At 56.0% G+C, this 13,951-nt stretch overlaps 1 protein-coding gene across 1 annotated transcript in view; it reads left to right on the forward strand.

Moving 5' to 3' along the window:
• The window catches only part of SPTB (spectrin beta, erythrocytic), a 115,478-nt gene that overhangs the window by 67,050 nt on the left and 34,477 nt on the right, over positions 1 to 13,951 (forward strand). The window contains exons 3-15 of the mRNA XM_036434258.2: positions 1,106 to 1,257; positions 2,485 to 2,658; positions 3,881 to 3,978; positions 4,356 to 4,436; positions 4,784 to 4,899; positions 5,327 to 5,439; positions 6,242 to 6,429; positions 7,952 to 8,069; positions 8,695 to 8,853; positions 9,713 to 10,015; positions 10,919 to 11,069; positions 11,795 to 12,665; positions 13,770 to 13,907. Of these exons, the coding sequence (XP_036290151.1) occupies positions 1,106 to 1,257; positions 2,485 to 2,658; positions 3,881 to 3,978; positions 4,356 to 4,436; positions 4,784 to 4,899; positions 5,327 to 5,439; positions 6,242 to 6,429; positions 7,952 to 8,069; positions 8,695 to 8,853; positions 9,713 to 10,015; positions 10,919 to 11,069; positions 11,795 to 12,665; positions 13,770 to 13,907 (2,662 nt within the window). The remainder of the gene's footprint in view (positions 1 to 1,105; positions 1,258 to 2,484; positions 2,659 to 3,880; positions 3,979 to 4,355; positions 4,437 to 4,783; positions 4,900 to 5,326; positions 5,440 to 6,241; positions 6,430 to 7,951; positions 8,070 to 8,694; positions 8,854 to 9,712; positions 10,016 to 10,918; positions 11,070 to 11,794; positions 12,666 to 13,769; positions 13,908 to 13,951) is intronic.

The following is a 13,951-nucleotide window of genomic DNA, read 5'->3' on the forward strand; positions in this document are numbered from 1 at the left end:
CATAGTCATGGGGAACGCCCCCTCCCTGCCCCGTACCACACCTCTGTTATCCATAACCTAAGGTGACTAGACGTCCTGCTTTTGGCGGGACAGTCCTGATTTTTCAAAAGAATCTTTCCAAAAATCGGGATTTGTTTAAAACGCCACAGGATGTGGGACAAATTGTTGAAAATCGGGACTGTCCCGCCAAAAGCGGGACGCCTGGTCACCTTACCCTAACCCCACTCGGATCTCAGATTGCACGTGGTCTCCCTGTCTCCTTGTTCGTCATTCTTTCCTCCCTCCCCGGAGCTCCTCAAAGACAGGCAGTTTGTTTTCCCTTCATGTGTGATCAGGCTAGCACAGGCCTGCGCCCGTAGGAGCTGGATCAGTGTCTGCCCATCCAGCCACAATACAGCTATGGGTAGCCACTGTGTGAGGCGCCAAGCCTTGGGGAGAGAGAGGTGAGCAAGACAGACGTCCCTGGGGAGAGAGAGGTTAGCAAGACAGACGTCCCTGGGCCCAAGGAGCCTGCAAGACAGACATTAAGTTAGTACAAGTGTGAAGAGAAACATAAATGAGAAATGCAAGCGCGAGGGTCAAGGCACACAAGGGGAGACCTGACCCAGGTGAGGGGTCAGAAGAAACTTTATGGAAAAGAATCTTATACCGCCAGGATGATTCCTAAAGGATGAATAGGGTTTAGGGGAAAGAGTGGGGTGAGGGAAGGCTCAAGAAGGACAGTTCTAACACAGGGGATATTTGCTGAATGGGTGGATTGGTGAAGCTGGCATTGAAGTCTAAACTCACTGGCACAGTGGTACAGGACATTCTGACTGGCACAGGAAAAATGATGGGTGAAGGACAGTGTCTTGATCCTGTGCATGAAATATAGGGCAGTGGGCGTTACCTCTTCATTGGCCCCGTCACAGCACAGGGGGGCCTTGTTGCCACAGGCTATGCTCTGATCACAAATGCTTCCGGGAAGGGTGTGGGATAGATACATCCACCTCCTTTGCCAGAGCTGGGGACTCTGGGATTCAGAGAAACCCCTTTGACTTCGTACGGTTGCCCAGGGGCCTTGCCCACCTCGGGAGCCTAACCCGGGACTCTTCTCCCCGCGCAGATGAGCGGGAAGTCGTTCAGAAGAAGACCTTCACGAAATGGGTGAACTCGCACCTGGCCCGCAAGTCCTGTCGCATCACCGACCTCTACAAGGACCTGCGGGACGGGCAGATGCTCATCAAGCTGCTGGAGGTGCTCTCCGGAGAGATGCTGGTGAGCTCCCTGCTGGGCGGGGGCCGTCCCCCTTCAGGAAAGATATGGTCTGGGGGCATCTCCAGCTCTCCTGGCCTTCCAGGTTTCTCCCTGTCCTTTTGGGAGGTTTTCACACATAAGGACGTGAGGTGTCCCCATGGCTGGCTAGGTTCCCAGAATTTCTTGCCTCCTCTGGCCTCTGCCAGCCTTCATGCTTCACCAGGAAGCCATGCGGAGCTCTTAACCTTCTCCACTTGGGATCGGGGCGGCTGTGGCTGGTCTGCAATGGCCCACCCTCAGCCTCCTTGCGCAGGCTGAGGTACACGGATTGACGGATTCCCGTTACCCGGCTGGAGAAATGTGCATCCTTCTCGGATTGGAACCGAGGGAAAGCATGGAAGAGGCCGGCCTGTGTGTTCCACTGCTCTTAGGAATGGAAGTTTATCACAGGGCCTCTCGGTTGTAACCCAGCAGCAGTAACGGTGCCCCTGAGGGAGAACCAGATTTAGGCCCATGTTTCCCTCAGTTGCTTTCATTGTGACCTTGGGCCTATCAGGCAAGACCTTCTTTGCTTCGTTTCCCTGAGTGTAAAACTAGGGAAATAACACCTGTGCCTAATGAAGTGATCTGAGATCCTCAGGGTCTGGATGAAAAGGTGCCACATTCTTCTGTTGCCTTTTCAACTCCAGGCTAAGGTCTGCCTCTTACCCTGCATTAAAAGCCCACTAGTGAGAATTATCTTTCTCCCCCCACCAATCCTTCAGATGATGAGGTTACCCATCAATGGTGGTCCCCTTGAATTTTGGCTGGGGCCCTTGTTTGAGGGGTGGGGGTGAGGAGGGAGGAGATTGGATGGTGGAATGGACCCGTGATTAGACACCAAACTGAAAGCCACTCTGATCACCAGCTGGCAGTAAATAGTCCTTATCCCTGTGCTTGGTACATGCTAAGTGCTCAACTTATCGGTTACTTATTGTGTTTGAATGCCATGTATCACCCACCCAGAAGGCTTTGCATAGTCCCAGGCTCAGTACCGACACAGCCTGGTTGCAGGGTGCTTGAGGGAGGGAACCCCTGAACTTTGCCGAGAGGTTGGGGTTGGAAAGTATCAAGGTGTGAGTGTGGGGGTTGGAGTTGAGCCACGAGGGTGGAGGTGGCTGCCGAAGATAGGAGCTGGTCGGGCTGCAGCCACCTCTGTAGTCACTCTGAGGCCCCTCCATGCCCACGGGGGCCCCTGCTGTCCCGCAGCCGAAGCCCACGAAGGGGAAGATGCGCATCCACTGTCTGGAGAACGTGGACAAGGCCCTGCAGTTCCTCAAGGAGCAGCGTGTGCACCTGGAGAACATGGGCTCCCACGATATCGTGGACGGCAACCACCGCCTGGTCCTGGGCCTCATCTGGACCATCATCCTCCGCTTCCAGGTGGGTTCCCACAGGGCAGAGCGGTTGGAGGCAGCCTCTCCGAGCCAGGCAGGTCTGGGAATCTTATGAAATGGTGACTACAGTGGGAGTGTGTGTGTGTACACTCAGGAAGCTAGAAACCTGTCCTGTGGGAAGGAGTGACCCTCCTCTGCATCGTCAAACTGTCGAAGCTCCGGGCAGGCCGTCAGTCAGTGGCAGCATGGCCCTGTAAGGGAGAGGAGAGAATTTAGTAGCTGGGCTGAGGTCTGTCTAGAATAGCGGTCAGCAAACTCATTAGTCAACAGAGCCAACTGTCAACAGTACAGTGATTGATATTTCTTTTGAGAGCCCAATTTTTTAAATTTAAACTTCTTCTAATGCCACTTCTTCAAAATAGACTCGCCCAGGCCGTGGTATGTTGTGGAAGAGCCACACTCAAGGGGCGAAGGAGCCGATGTGGCTCGTGAGCCACAGTTTGCCAACCACGGGTCTAGAAGATCTGTTTTTTTGTCCCCGTCCCCCTATATGGGTAACTTTCCAGGTTTTGACATAGTTTGATTCAGAAATTGCAAGAAACAGTACAGAAGATCTATTTTTATGTGTTTCGATCAGAAACTTCTCTCTTCTCACCCTGAACTTCAAGGATTGTTATTTATAAGGAAATTTAGAAAGCGCGAGGGAAGGAAGCAGGACCTTCCACCTGCTGGTTTGGGGACAGAAAGAGCCTCGTCAGAGCACGGAAGGGAGGGGAGAGGAAGGTATAGCACACAGCTCTCAGCCTGAAGCGCCCGGCCAAGTGCTCTCTGGAGTGCCATCTCTCCGTGTGTGTGGGAGGCGAGGGAGGGGGAGAAGAAGCCGTAACGACGACAGGACTGGAAAGAATGAAAAGGCAAGAGACGCTCCTGATCCAAATCCAATACCTTCCGGCGTTAGTGCTGCTCCCGGCCTGGCTGGGCATGCTCCTCCTGAGGAGGAACCGGTGTGGTGTTTATTCTCAGCATCCCATCAGCACTATCAAGTGAAGGCCATCTCGTCACTGCCCCTGCGTGCTGCTGACACTGCCTGAGGCAGGGAGACCGGCCCCCGGGACCCAGGCCTCAGGCTGGTGTTGCTGCTGGGCTGTCAGAGCAGACCAGACCGATGGCTAGGGAGGAGGGAAGAGGGAAGGAGCCCCCCATGGAGAGCAGGAAGGCAGAAGCCAGATGCAAATCTAATTCCTCTCCCCCTGCTTCCTTCATCCCAGATTCAGGACATTGTTGTTGTTCCGGAGGGTCCGGAAGGTCGTGAGACGCGCTCGGCCAAGGATGCGCTGCTGTTATGGTGTCAGATGAAGACGGCTGGGTATGCCCTGGGCACCCGCCACGTTCCCCACCCACCTGCTCCCCCGAGCACGGCCGTCCCCCAGGGTCAGGGCACCATCACCCAGGAACTGTAGCAGTTTCAGAGTGATGGATGCACAGTCTATCCCATCCTGATTCTTTGGGGCCTGGAACACAGGGTTCCTTTCCAAAGCAGTTGTGGGCCAGACTGTGGGGTCTGTGGGGTGTATGAGTCTTTGGGGCCCACGTGATGGGGGAGCCTCTGGGAGGCTTCACGGGTGCCCTCGTGTGGAAGCGGCTTGAGGAGAGACGGGTCCATCCCCCTCCTGTGTGGGGGCCCCTCAGTTTCTACCCTTGTTTGGGACCCGAGAGGAATCCTAATGTTTCTCCTGGATGCAGCTACCCCCACGTCAATGTCACCAACTTCACCTCCAGCTGGAAGGATGGCCTGGCCTTTAACGCCCTCATACACAAGCACCGGTAAGAGGGCAGAAGGCGCCGAGGGGAGGGTCAGGGTCCCTGCGGGTGTTGGGACACATTGCACTCAGCATGGAGGTTGCTGTTCAAGCTTCACGGGAATGTCACCTCTGCTGGTCTTCCTCTCACCCTCGGCAGCCCTGCCCCCCTTAACTTCCCTCTGCGGCCTTCCCAGGTGCGGGTGCTCACAGCCGCCCCCCGCCTCACCCCCAAATCCTCCTTCCACTTTTCATGCCCGTCCCCCTCCCCCTGCCAGGGCCTTTACATCGCCTCCCCCATCTGCCAGGGCTGCCCTGTTGGTGGGGATGCTGTGGCCTCCACTCCCTCTGACAGCCTGGCTTCGTCCTCAGGCCTGACCTGATCGACTTCGATAAACTGAAAGACTCCAACGCCCGACACAACCTGGAGCACGCGTTTGATGTGGCTGAACGTCAGCTGGGCATCATACCGCTCCTCGACCCTGAAGGTGAGCAGCTCCCACTCCAGCCGTAACTGTAGGGATAGGAAGCAGTGCTTCTCATGCCGGAGGGAGTGCCAGGCTGACAGGGCACCTGGAGGGGCCTAGGCCAGGTGCTGGGCAAGCCCTGAGCACAGCGAGGGGATGGCAGCCAGGCCGGCACTCTGTTTGGGGCCTGCCCTTCAGCTCCAGTTGGTTCCTGGCACCTCATCTGGCCTGATGGGGGCCCAGGATAGCCTTTGGGTCCTTCTCTCTTTCATGACTTATGGTCCATCCTCTCGCTAAAATCTCAGGACCATTTCTCTTCCGTTCCCACCTGCTGCCTGTCACTCAGTGCCTGTAGTTGAACTTCATGCTAGAGAAACAGAGATAAACCCTCTCAGCCTGGCCTTTCCCGGCCTCTAGGTCAGCCCTGAGAGCACCTTTCCCCTTGCAGATGTCTTCACAGAAAACCCCGATGAGAAATCCATCATTACCTACGTGGTGGCGTTTTACCACTACTTTTCCAAGATGAAGGTGCTGGCAGTGGAGGGCAAGCGCATCGGCAAGGTACCGAGTGTCTCGTAACCAGCGTCATCGCGTTTGCCACCCAGGCCTTGACCGGGATGCCGCCGATCCATCCCAAGAGCTTTGTGTCTGGGCTCCGGCTGCAGTAGGGGAGAGGTGTGGGGGTCACACCGCTCCCCACCAACTTCCTCTGAAGCCAAAGTAATGGCTCCCATGCCGAATTCCAAAGCAGGCAGGCTGGCAGTCTGTCCTGAAAGGTGTCTTGGCCTGCGCCTCTGAGCCCATCTTCCACCTGCAGACCCAGGTCTCATGACTATTCCCCCAGGAACAAAAAACGGGCTTGTGTCTGTTGGTTTCTTGTAGGTGCAGGCCTCTTAGGCTCCCTGGTATACCAGGAAGCCACCCCCCTGTGCAGACCCTCATGCCAGATTGCTCTCCCCTGCTGGGTCCTCAGCTGCTTGAGGGTAGACACCATCCCTCATTCATCCATGTGTGCCTGGTGCTTAGCAAAGACAGTGCCTGGAAGCCCTCGATTCCTGATACGCATGGAAAAACGAACAAGATTTTGGCCCCTCTCGTGTCCTAGCACAGGGAGCTAACCCTTGGGTTAGGGGAAGAGGGGGGGAAACTCCTGAACCCCTGCAGGGCCAGCTGCCTGCTGAGGTTGCCGGTGCACTTCCAGGCCATTCCTCTGCCTTAGCCACAGCCCTGGGCCTGGAGAATAGCCCAACATGATACTGGGGTATTCATGGCCAGAGAGCAGGAAGACCACCTCGCCTGTGGTCCTCCCTGACATGCCCTTGCTCTTCTGAGGAGGAGGAGGAGTAATGAGGTGGTTCCCTAGGTGATCGACCATGCCATTGAGACCGAGAAGATGATCGAAAAGTACAGCGGACTGGCCTCGGACCTGCTCACCTGGATCGAGCAGACCATCACCGTCCTGAACAGCCGCAAATTCGCCAACTCCCTGGCTGGCGTCCAGCAGCAGCTGCAGGCCTTCAGCACCTACCGCACCGTGGAGAAGCCACCCAAGTAAGGCCCCGGCACTTGGGATGGCGGGCGGGCATCGGGGACTGAGAACCAGCTGCCTGAAGGCAGAGCCAGCCTCCAGCCTTGAGAAGTGTACGCGGGAGGTGTGTTCTAGAGAGCTTCATCTCTGTCGCCTCCTTCATCCCCTCCTGGCCTCCCTGCTCCCAAGACATCAGCCTATAGGAAGTGGGCATTGAGGAGTGACCCCTGACTCATAGCCAAAGAAAGCAGCTCCCCAGATCCCCAAGGGGGAGCAGCTGTGAAATCTCAGGCTTCCGAGTCTCTTCAAAGAGCCCGTGCTGAAGAGTGCCTTTCTTGTCTGTGCATTGCGCTTTGTGCGTATTTTGTGGCGATGCCCTCTGTATTGGGCCCTGTTGACCACCAAGTACATTCTTGTTCTCTCTCATCTGTCAACTGCTCCTCAGCAGAGCTCTGAGCCCCCCTCTCAGGACTTAAGGTTTCTCCCCAGTACGCTCAGGGCCTGGGTGGGTGCACGTGTGCACAGATACACACAACCATACAGGCTCATGTGCATACATGAACACACATGAAAACAGGCACACACAGACACAGGGCATTCCTGCTCACCTTCTGTTAGCTTGCCCAGCTCTCTGGAAACAGATTTCTAGCTCCTCCGTGGCACCCTCTGCCTGTTCTTCCTCCTCCTCTCATCTTCTACACTCTTCATTCATGACTCTCAAACAGGGAAAGGTGAGACACGGAGTCTAGAATGTCCTATAAACAAGTATCTGATTTCTGGTTTGACACTAACCCACTCTGAAAGAGAACATCCCCCATGGGCCTACCAGGCTCTGCACACAGGGTGATAGCTCTGGGCCACAGCCCTCCTGAAGTGCCTGTGAGCAGTCAGACCTATGAGGCCGGCCTCAGCGTGGGGACCCTGCTTACAGCTGATCCTCAATTGCCCGGTGGAGGTGCTTGCATACATGCAGAAATGCGAATGTACCCAGTTACCTAGAGCATGGACCTTAGTTCCAGATCTCATTTCCGACACCTAAAATCCTCCCAGAACCCAGCCTGTCCTCCCACCTCGGGAGCAGCTAGCCTCTGGGACTTGTCAGGAGAGCTGACTCAGTAGGACTCAGGTGACGGCTACTTTCAATGCAATATGTTATGAGGGTGCCGCTGCCTCTGAGGACCCACTGACCAAAGTGCATAAGCCGTCCTCATTTGTGAATAGGGGAGAGTTTCTTTGTATGGACTGGTGAAACCCCATAGCTACAGTTACGCCCAGGCTATGCCAGGAAGCCATTCCCCCAGGGGAGCAAACGCTGTGGTAGCTCATGTGTTTTCTCTGGTTTGTGTTGTAGCCTTTAGATCTCAGTTGGTGAGTATGATAGATGTTTTAACAGATACGTGCACCTATAGATCCTTTTTACTTTTTGTTTTTTAAGGAAATACGCTTTGTTAGGCAAGCTCCAATTTACCCGGGTTCTGTGCCAACTTCTCACAGGTTGGCTGTGGGATCTCCACGGGCGTCTCTCTACTTCTGTTTTCTCGGCAGGTTTCAGGAGAAGGGGAATCTGGAAGTCTTACTTTTTACCATCCAGTCCCGGATGAGAGCCAACAATCAGAAAGTGTACACGCCCCACGACGGGAAGCTGGTGTCTGACATCAACCGGGTACAGTAGTGATTCCCATTACATGTTGCCAGTGAGTGTCTGAGTTCTTGGGAAGGGCGCTGGGAGGGGTCCCTGGCGCTGAACCACGCCACTTTCCGTGGTGTTATTAACTATGCAAGCTGGCTCTTTTGGGTGCTGTGAACCTAATCCTAAGAGGTCAACTCCACCCATGGTCCATCCACCAGTTCAGCCCCTGATCAGATGCTCAGAATCCATTTTTGGAGTCAGTTATTATCATCTCGTCTCTGTTGGACATTAGATCTCTTCAAATATGGAATATTAACTACTTAGAAAAGAAACACCTTCTAATATTTCCAAGGTTTAGATGTTTACTACCCCCTGGAAATTCTAACAGAATGGAGGTAGCCATTTGCAGCGCAGCCACAGAGACCAATAACGTTATACTAGGTCAAGTCCAAGGCAGGGTCAGGGGAAGAGGGTCTGGGAGCTCATACCCAGGGCTCCCTGATCTTTGGTGGGCCCAGACATTCCTGAATTTGGTACAGGCAATGTCCCCTGGGAACCTAAATTCCCGAAATCTCTCAGTGTTGGGCAAAAGAGATGGGACCCCCAAATCCAGGTCTTCCTCTTGTGCCCCAAGAATCCTCCTCTGTCCCTCGTGCAGGCCTGGGAGAGCCTGGAGGAAGCCGAGTACCGGCGGGAGCTGGCCCTGAGGAACGAGCTCATCAGGCAGGAAAAGCTGGAGCAGCTGGCCCGGCGCTTTGACCGGAAGGCCGCCATGAGAGAGACGTGGCTCAATGAAAACCAGCGCCTCGTGGCCCAGGTAACGGAGGACGCACTTCCAGAGCCCCCTGCAGTCAGCTGGGCCGGAGCCCAAGCTGGCGTCTTCGTGGTCATGGGTAAAGGCTCTCCGTGGCCACGGATAAGCCTTTCCACAGGCCTGGCAGCCCTGCTCCCTAGGATTGGGTGGATCAGGATTCAGCTCTGAGGAAGGAGTCTGCGGGACTTAAAGTCTCATTTTTTTAGGGAAAGAGCCTCACACTCCAAAAATGGCCCCTGAACCTGTCATCAGCTAAAGCCAGGGCTCGAGTGGACCTTAGGCAGTGGTCCTATGGGGGTGTGATACAAGCAGAGCATCTTGTGTGAGGCAGACATCCCTTTGGACTCTGGCTTCTAGGGCCGGGTCCTATGTCACTGGCTCAAAACTGACCCAGGCTGACTGTCCGTGACCGTGTCTGTCCCTGCTCACTCGGAGCTTGGGCACAACTTAAATTCCACCCAGAAATGGGAAAGCAGGTGTCCTGAGAGAACTGGATAGTGTGCATCCTGAGGCCAGCTGTTCACAGCTGCATGGCTCCGAGTCAGAGCCCTTTCCTGCCCAGAATAGGGCAGGGCCATGCAAGGTGAGTGTTGAGTGTGGAGGGCCGAGAAGGGGTTGTCAGCAATGTACGCACAGCACACCCACCTGTATGGCACAGGGAGCAAAATCTCGAGTTTTTTTGTAAAGGGTCTTGTGAGACAGTCACCGGGACTCGCCTCTGCTGAGGTGGCTGGGAAAGACGGCAGAACCCAGCCTTGGGAATGCTCTTTCCCACCCAGCACTTGTTCCGAAGGGCCCGGCGGTTTTCTCTGCCTTTGGGGAGGAGCCCGCTGAGCCGCCGGTGTCTCTCTCCGTGGGGCAGGATAACTTCGGGTACGACCTGGCCGCCGTGGAGGCCGCCAAGAAGAAGCACGAGGCCATCGAGACCGACACGGCCGCCTACAAGGAGCGGGTGCAGGCCCTGGAAGACCTGGCCCAGGAGCTGGAGAAGGAGAACTACCACGACCAGAAGCGCATCACAGCCCGCAAGGACAACATCCTGCGCCTGTGGAGCTACCTGCAGGAGCTGCTGGCGTCCCGGCGCCAGAGGCTCGAGACCACCCTGGCGCTGCAGAAGCTCTTCCAGGACATGCTGCACAGCATCGACTGGATGGACGAGATCAAGGTGGGCCCAGCACTGCCCTTCCCCCACCCCCAGCCCTCCTCTGGGGCCTCAGTGCCAGTCCTGCCATTAGCACATGCTTCCTCCCTAGACTCCTCCCAACCAATCACGTCCCAGAACCAGAATGGAGAAACGGATGCAGTGCAGTGTCTGGCTGCATCTGCCTGTCCACTGCTTGGCCCACTCTGCTCCAGAAAGTCAGCAGCCCAGGTCCACTCTGTCCCCAGGATCAAGAAATCTTGGGTTCATAGTAGCAGAGGCGCCAACCTGCAGGGTCTAGAGAGATTGGTTCATGAGGAGTCTAGAGCATCCAGACCTGCCCGCCTTGTGGCAACCAGGAAATCTGAATCTCTCCTCCTTCCACCACAGTGCTGTCAACCCACACACCTCAGAGGGACCATAGAACTTTCTAAAAGCACACATGCTTAGCCCTGGCTGTTTTCGCTCAGTGGATAGAGCATCAGCCTTAGGACTGAGGGCCCTGAGTTTGATTCCAGTCAAGGGCACATGCCCTGGGTTGTGAGCTTGATCCTCAGTTGGGAGCATGCAGGAGGCAGCTGATTTATGATTCTCTCTCATCACTGATATTTCCATCTCTCTCCCTCTCCGAAAACAATAAAAATACGTTTTTTTAAAAAATAAATAAAAATACACATGCCCAGGCCTCAAACCTGGACAAAAGCAGGAGATCTAGTGAGGAGTTCATAGAAGGTGGTCCAGGAATGACTCTGATGGGCACCCCCAGTGGGAACCCCTGCCCTGGAGCCCCTTCCATGCCAAGCAGCTGTTTTCCAGCTGCACAGTCTCCCCCAGCCCATGGACCCCCACCTCTCTGGCAGGGTCTCTGCTCCTGGCGTGCATATCTCTGCCCCTCTCCTCATTCCCTCCCCCCGTCCTCTTTGCCAGGCTCACCTCTTATCCGCTGAGTTCGGGAAGCACTTGTTGGAAGTTGAGGACTTGCTACAGAAGCACAAGCTGATGGAGGCCGACATCGCCATCCAAGGAGAGAAAGTGAAGGCCATCAACACGGCCACCCTGCAGTTCACTGAGGGGAAAGGTGAGGGTCTGGATGTCTCCCTCAGAAGCCAGGGCCCCACCCTCTGGCTTAGCTCTCTGGCACTCCTGCTTGGATAAATCTCCTTAGCTTTAGAATTCAGCCTCTTCCGGTAGCTAACGGTGCAAGAAAGAAGCCTTGAGGGATAGCAAAACTCTCCAGAGAGCAGGCAACTGCTTTGGTCACCTGTGATCAGAAGATGTTTATAAGCACCAAAGAGACATCATCCATCCTTCATCCTCTCTGCCAGTTCAGGTTACAGCAAAGACCAGTTAGGTTTATAGCTTCAGGTCTTAAATAGGAGACCCTGTTGTGTCCTTGAAGAATCATCTTGAAATTTGTATCTAAGCTTTTTTTTTTTTTTTTTTTTTTTTTTTTTTTTTTTTTTTTAATAAGAGTGTATTTAAGCCCAAACTGACCTGATGGGGAGCAACATCTCAAATGCTTTTCTCTGTGTCTAAGCCTTTTTAAAAATAATTGCACTTAGTACATTTCTACTGAGTGTTGACCCAGCTTTTAACCTCCCTTACCCTTGAAAGTTGACTGGGAACTAATTATTAAGAAGCTGCCCTGCCCTCTGAGCAGCCGAGCCCCACCCCCACCTCCCCTGCATCCAACCCCAAAGCTCAGGGAAACGCCAAGTTCCAGATCCTGTGTTTCTAGCCTGGCAGCTCGCCCGAGGATGAAGCCCTCACCCCTCTCCCCTGTCCTCCTCCTTCGCCTCCCAGGGTACCAGCCTTGCGACCCCCAGGTCATCCGGGACCGCGTCAGCCACCTGGAGCAGTGCTTCGAGGAGCTGAGCAACATGGCCGCCGGGCGCAAGGCCCAGCTGGAGCAGTCCAAGCGGCTCTGGAAGTTCTTCTGGGAGATGGACGAGGCCGAGAGCTGGATCAAGGAGAAGGAGCAGATCTACTCCTCCCTGGACTACGGCAAGGACCTGACCAGCGTGCTCATCCTGCAGCGCAAACATAAGGCCTTCGAGGATGAGCTTCGCGGGCTGGACGCCCACCTGGACCAGATCTTCGGGGAGGCGCAGGGCATGGTGGCGCGCAAGCAGTTCGGGCACCCGCAGATCGAGGCCCGCATCCAGGAGGTGTCCGCCCAGTGGGACCAGCTGAAGGAGCTGGCCGCCTTCCGCAAGAAGAACCTGCAGGACGCTGAGGGCTTCTTCCAGTTCCAGGGCGACGCGGACGACCTGAAGGCCTGGCTGCAGGACGCCCACAAGCTGCTCTCAGGCGAGGACGTGGGGCAGGACGAAGGGGCCACGCGGGCCCTGGGCAAGAAGCACAAGGACTTCCTGGAGGAGCTGGAGGAGAGCCGGGCCGTGATGGAGCACCTGGAGCGGCAGGCCCAGGGCTTCCCCCAGGAGTTCCGGGACTCCCCAGACGTGACCAGCCGGCTGCAGGCCCTGCGGGACCTGTACCAGCAGGTGGTGGCGCAGGCGGACCTGCGTCGGCAGAAGCTGCAGGACGCCCTGGACCTGTACACGGTGTTCGGGGAGACGGACGCCTGTGAGCTGTGGATGGGCGAGAAGGAGAAGTGGCTGGCCCAGATGGAGATCCCGGACACGCTGGAGGACCTGGAGGTGGTGCAGCACAGGTCAGGCCGGCCCTCTTGTCCTGCCTCCCGCCTTCTCGCACCCAGCGTGCCCTCCCCCTCCGCCGGGGGTGGGGACAGCCTCTGATCAGCCAGGGCCTCTCTGTGAGGCAGGGGTGCCCTTTACTAGAGAGGCCAGGCACCGGAGTCACCAGTCGGTCTCTGTGGCTTTGGGTACTTTGCCCAAAAGGCCTTCCTCAGAATAAACAAAGGGGCTCATTCTAGCCCAGTTATTCGATTACTGTTTAGCTATAGCAGCCTGTGTTCAAATGAATTAGATACTGAACCCCTGACATGCAATGCAGAGGAAAGTAGAGCTGACCTGGTTAAGGTGGGGGGGCGAGGAGGCTGGGGCCCACCAGCTCTGGCTGAGGGACAGCCACAGAATCCAGAGAAGCCACAGAGACCAGCTGGCAAATCACGGATCTGCAAGGCCACTGCCACTCCCCGTATCCCGATTCCGTGGCACGCCAGCACGGAGGCCTGCCCGTGTCCATCCGTGCCTCCTGGTACAGAGTCCAGGGGGTGGAGGAGGGAGAGGTCCCTCCCTGGAACCGGCTGAGGCCTGAGGGACCTGGGCTCTTGTCCCAGAAGAGTCGGCTTTCACACTACACGGCTCCCCTCCCCACAGCAGCTGTCCCTCCTCCTACCCAGGGACAGGCATCTGGCTGGTGAGTACCCTTCAGGTCAAGGTGTCAAGGCAGTAGAATTGGGGTCCAAGAGCAGCGACTGGGGCCGTGGAGGCAGGTGGTCTGTGGGGTATTAACCTCCCATCACTTCGTTTTTCCCCCTGTGCCTCTCTGCTGAGCTGGTGGCCGATATGGCAAGGAACCAGCTCTCTCCTAAGTAGGTCTAGGTAGGTCCAAGAAATGCTAACCCACGCAACTGGACCCATGGACCCCCAAAAGTGGGCCCATGAACCCCCAAATAGGCTGTGTCCACATATCTTTCTCCTTTTTCTTCTGCCCCACCCCTTACCTGGTCACATGTATTGAGGAGGCGGAAGGAGAAAGCAAGAGCTACCCGTGTGAAGCCTGGGTGGCCACCGGCAGGCAATGCAGCGCCTGCCGCTGCCTCACCAGCCCTCGTTGTCTCTGTCCACATCAGGTTTGACATCCTGGACCAGGAGATGAAAACGTTGATGACTCAGATCCATGGCGTGAACCTCGCCGCCAACAGCCTGGTGGAGAGCGGTCACCCGCGCAGCGGGGAAGTGAAGCAGTACCAGGACCACCTGAACACCAGGTGAGGCGTGGGTGGGGCTGGGGGCATCGCCCTGCCCCTGACAC

The sequence above is a fragment of the Pipistrellus kuhlii genome, unplaced genomic scaffold (genome assembly GCF_014108245.1).
Source record: "Pipistrellus kuhlii isolate mPipKuh1 unplaced genomic scaffold, mPipKuh1.p scaffold_m20_p_1, whole genome shotgun sequence".
Lineage (NCBI taxonomy): Eukaryota > Metazoa > Chordata > Mammalia > Chiroptera > Vespertilionidae > Pipistrellus > Pipistrellus kuhlii.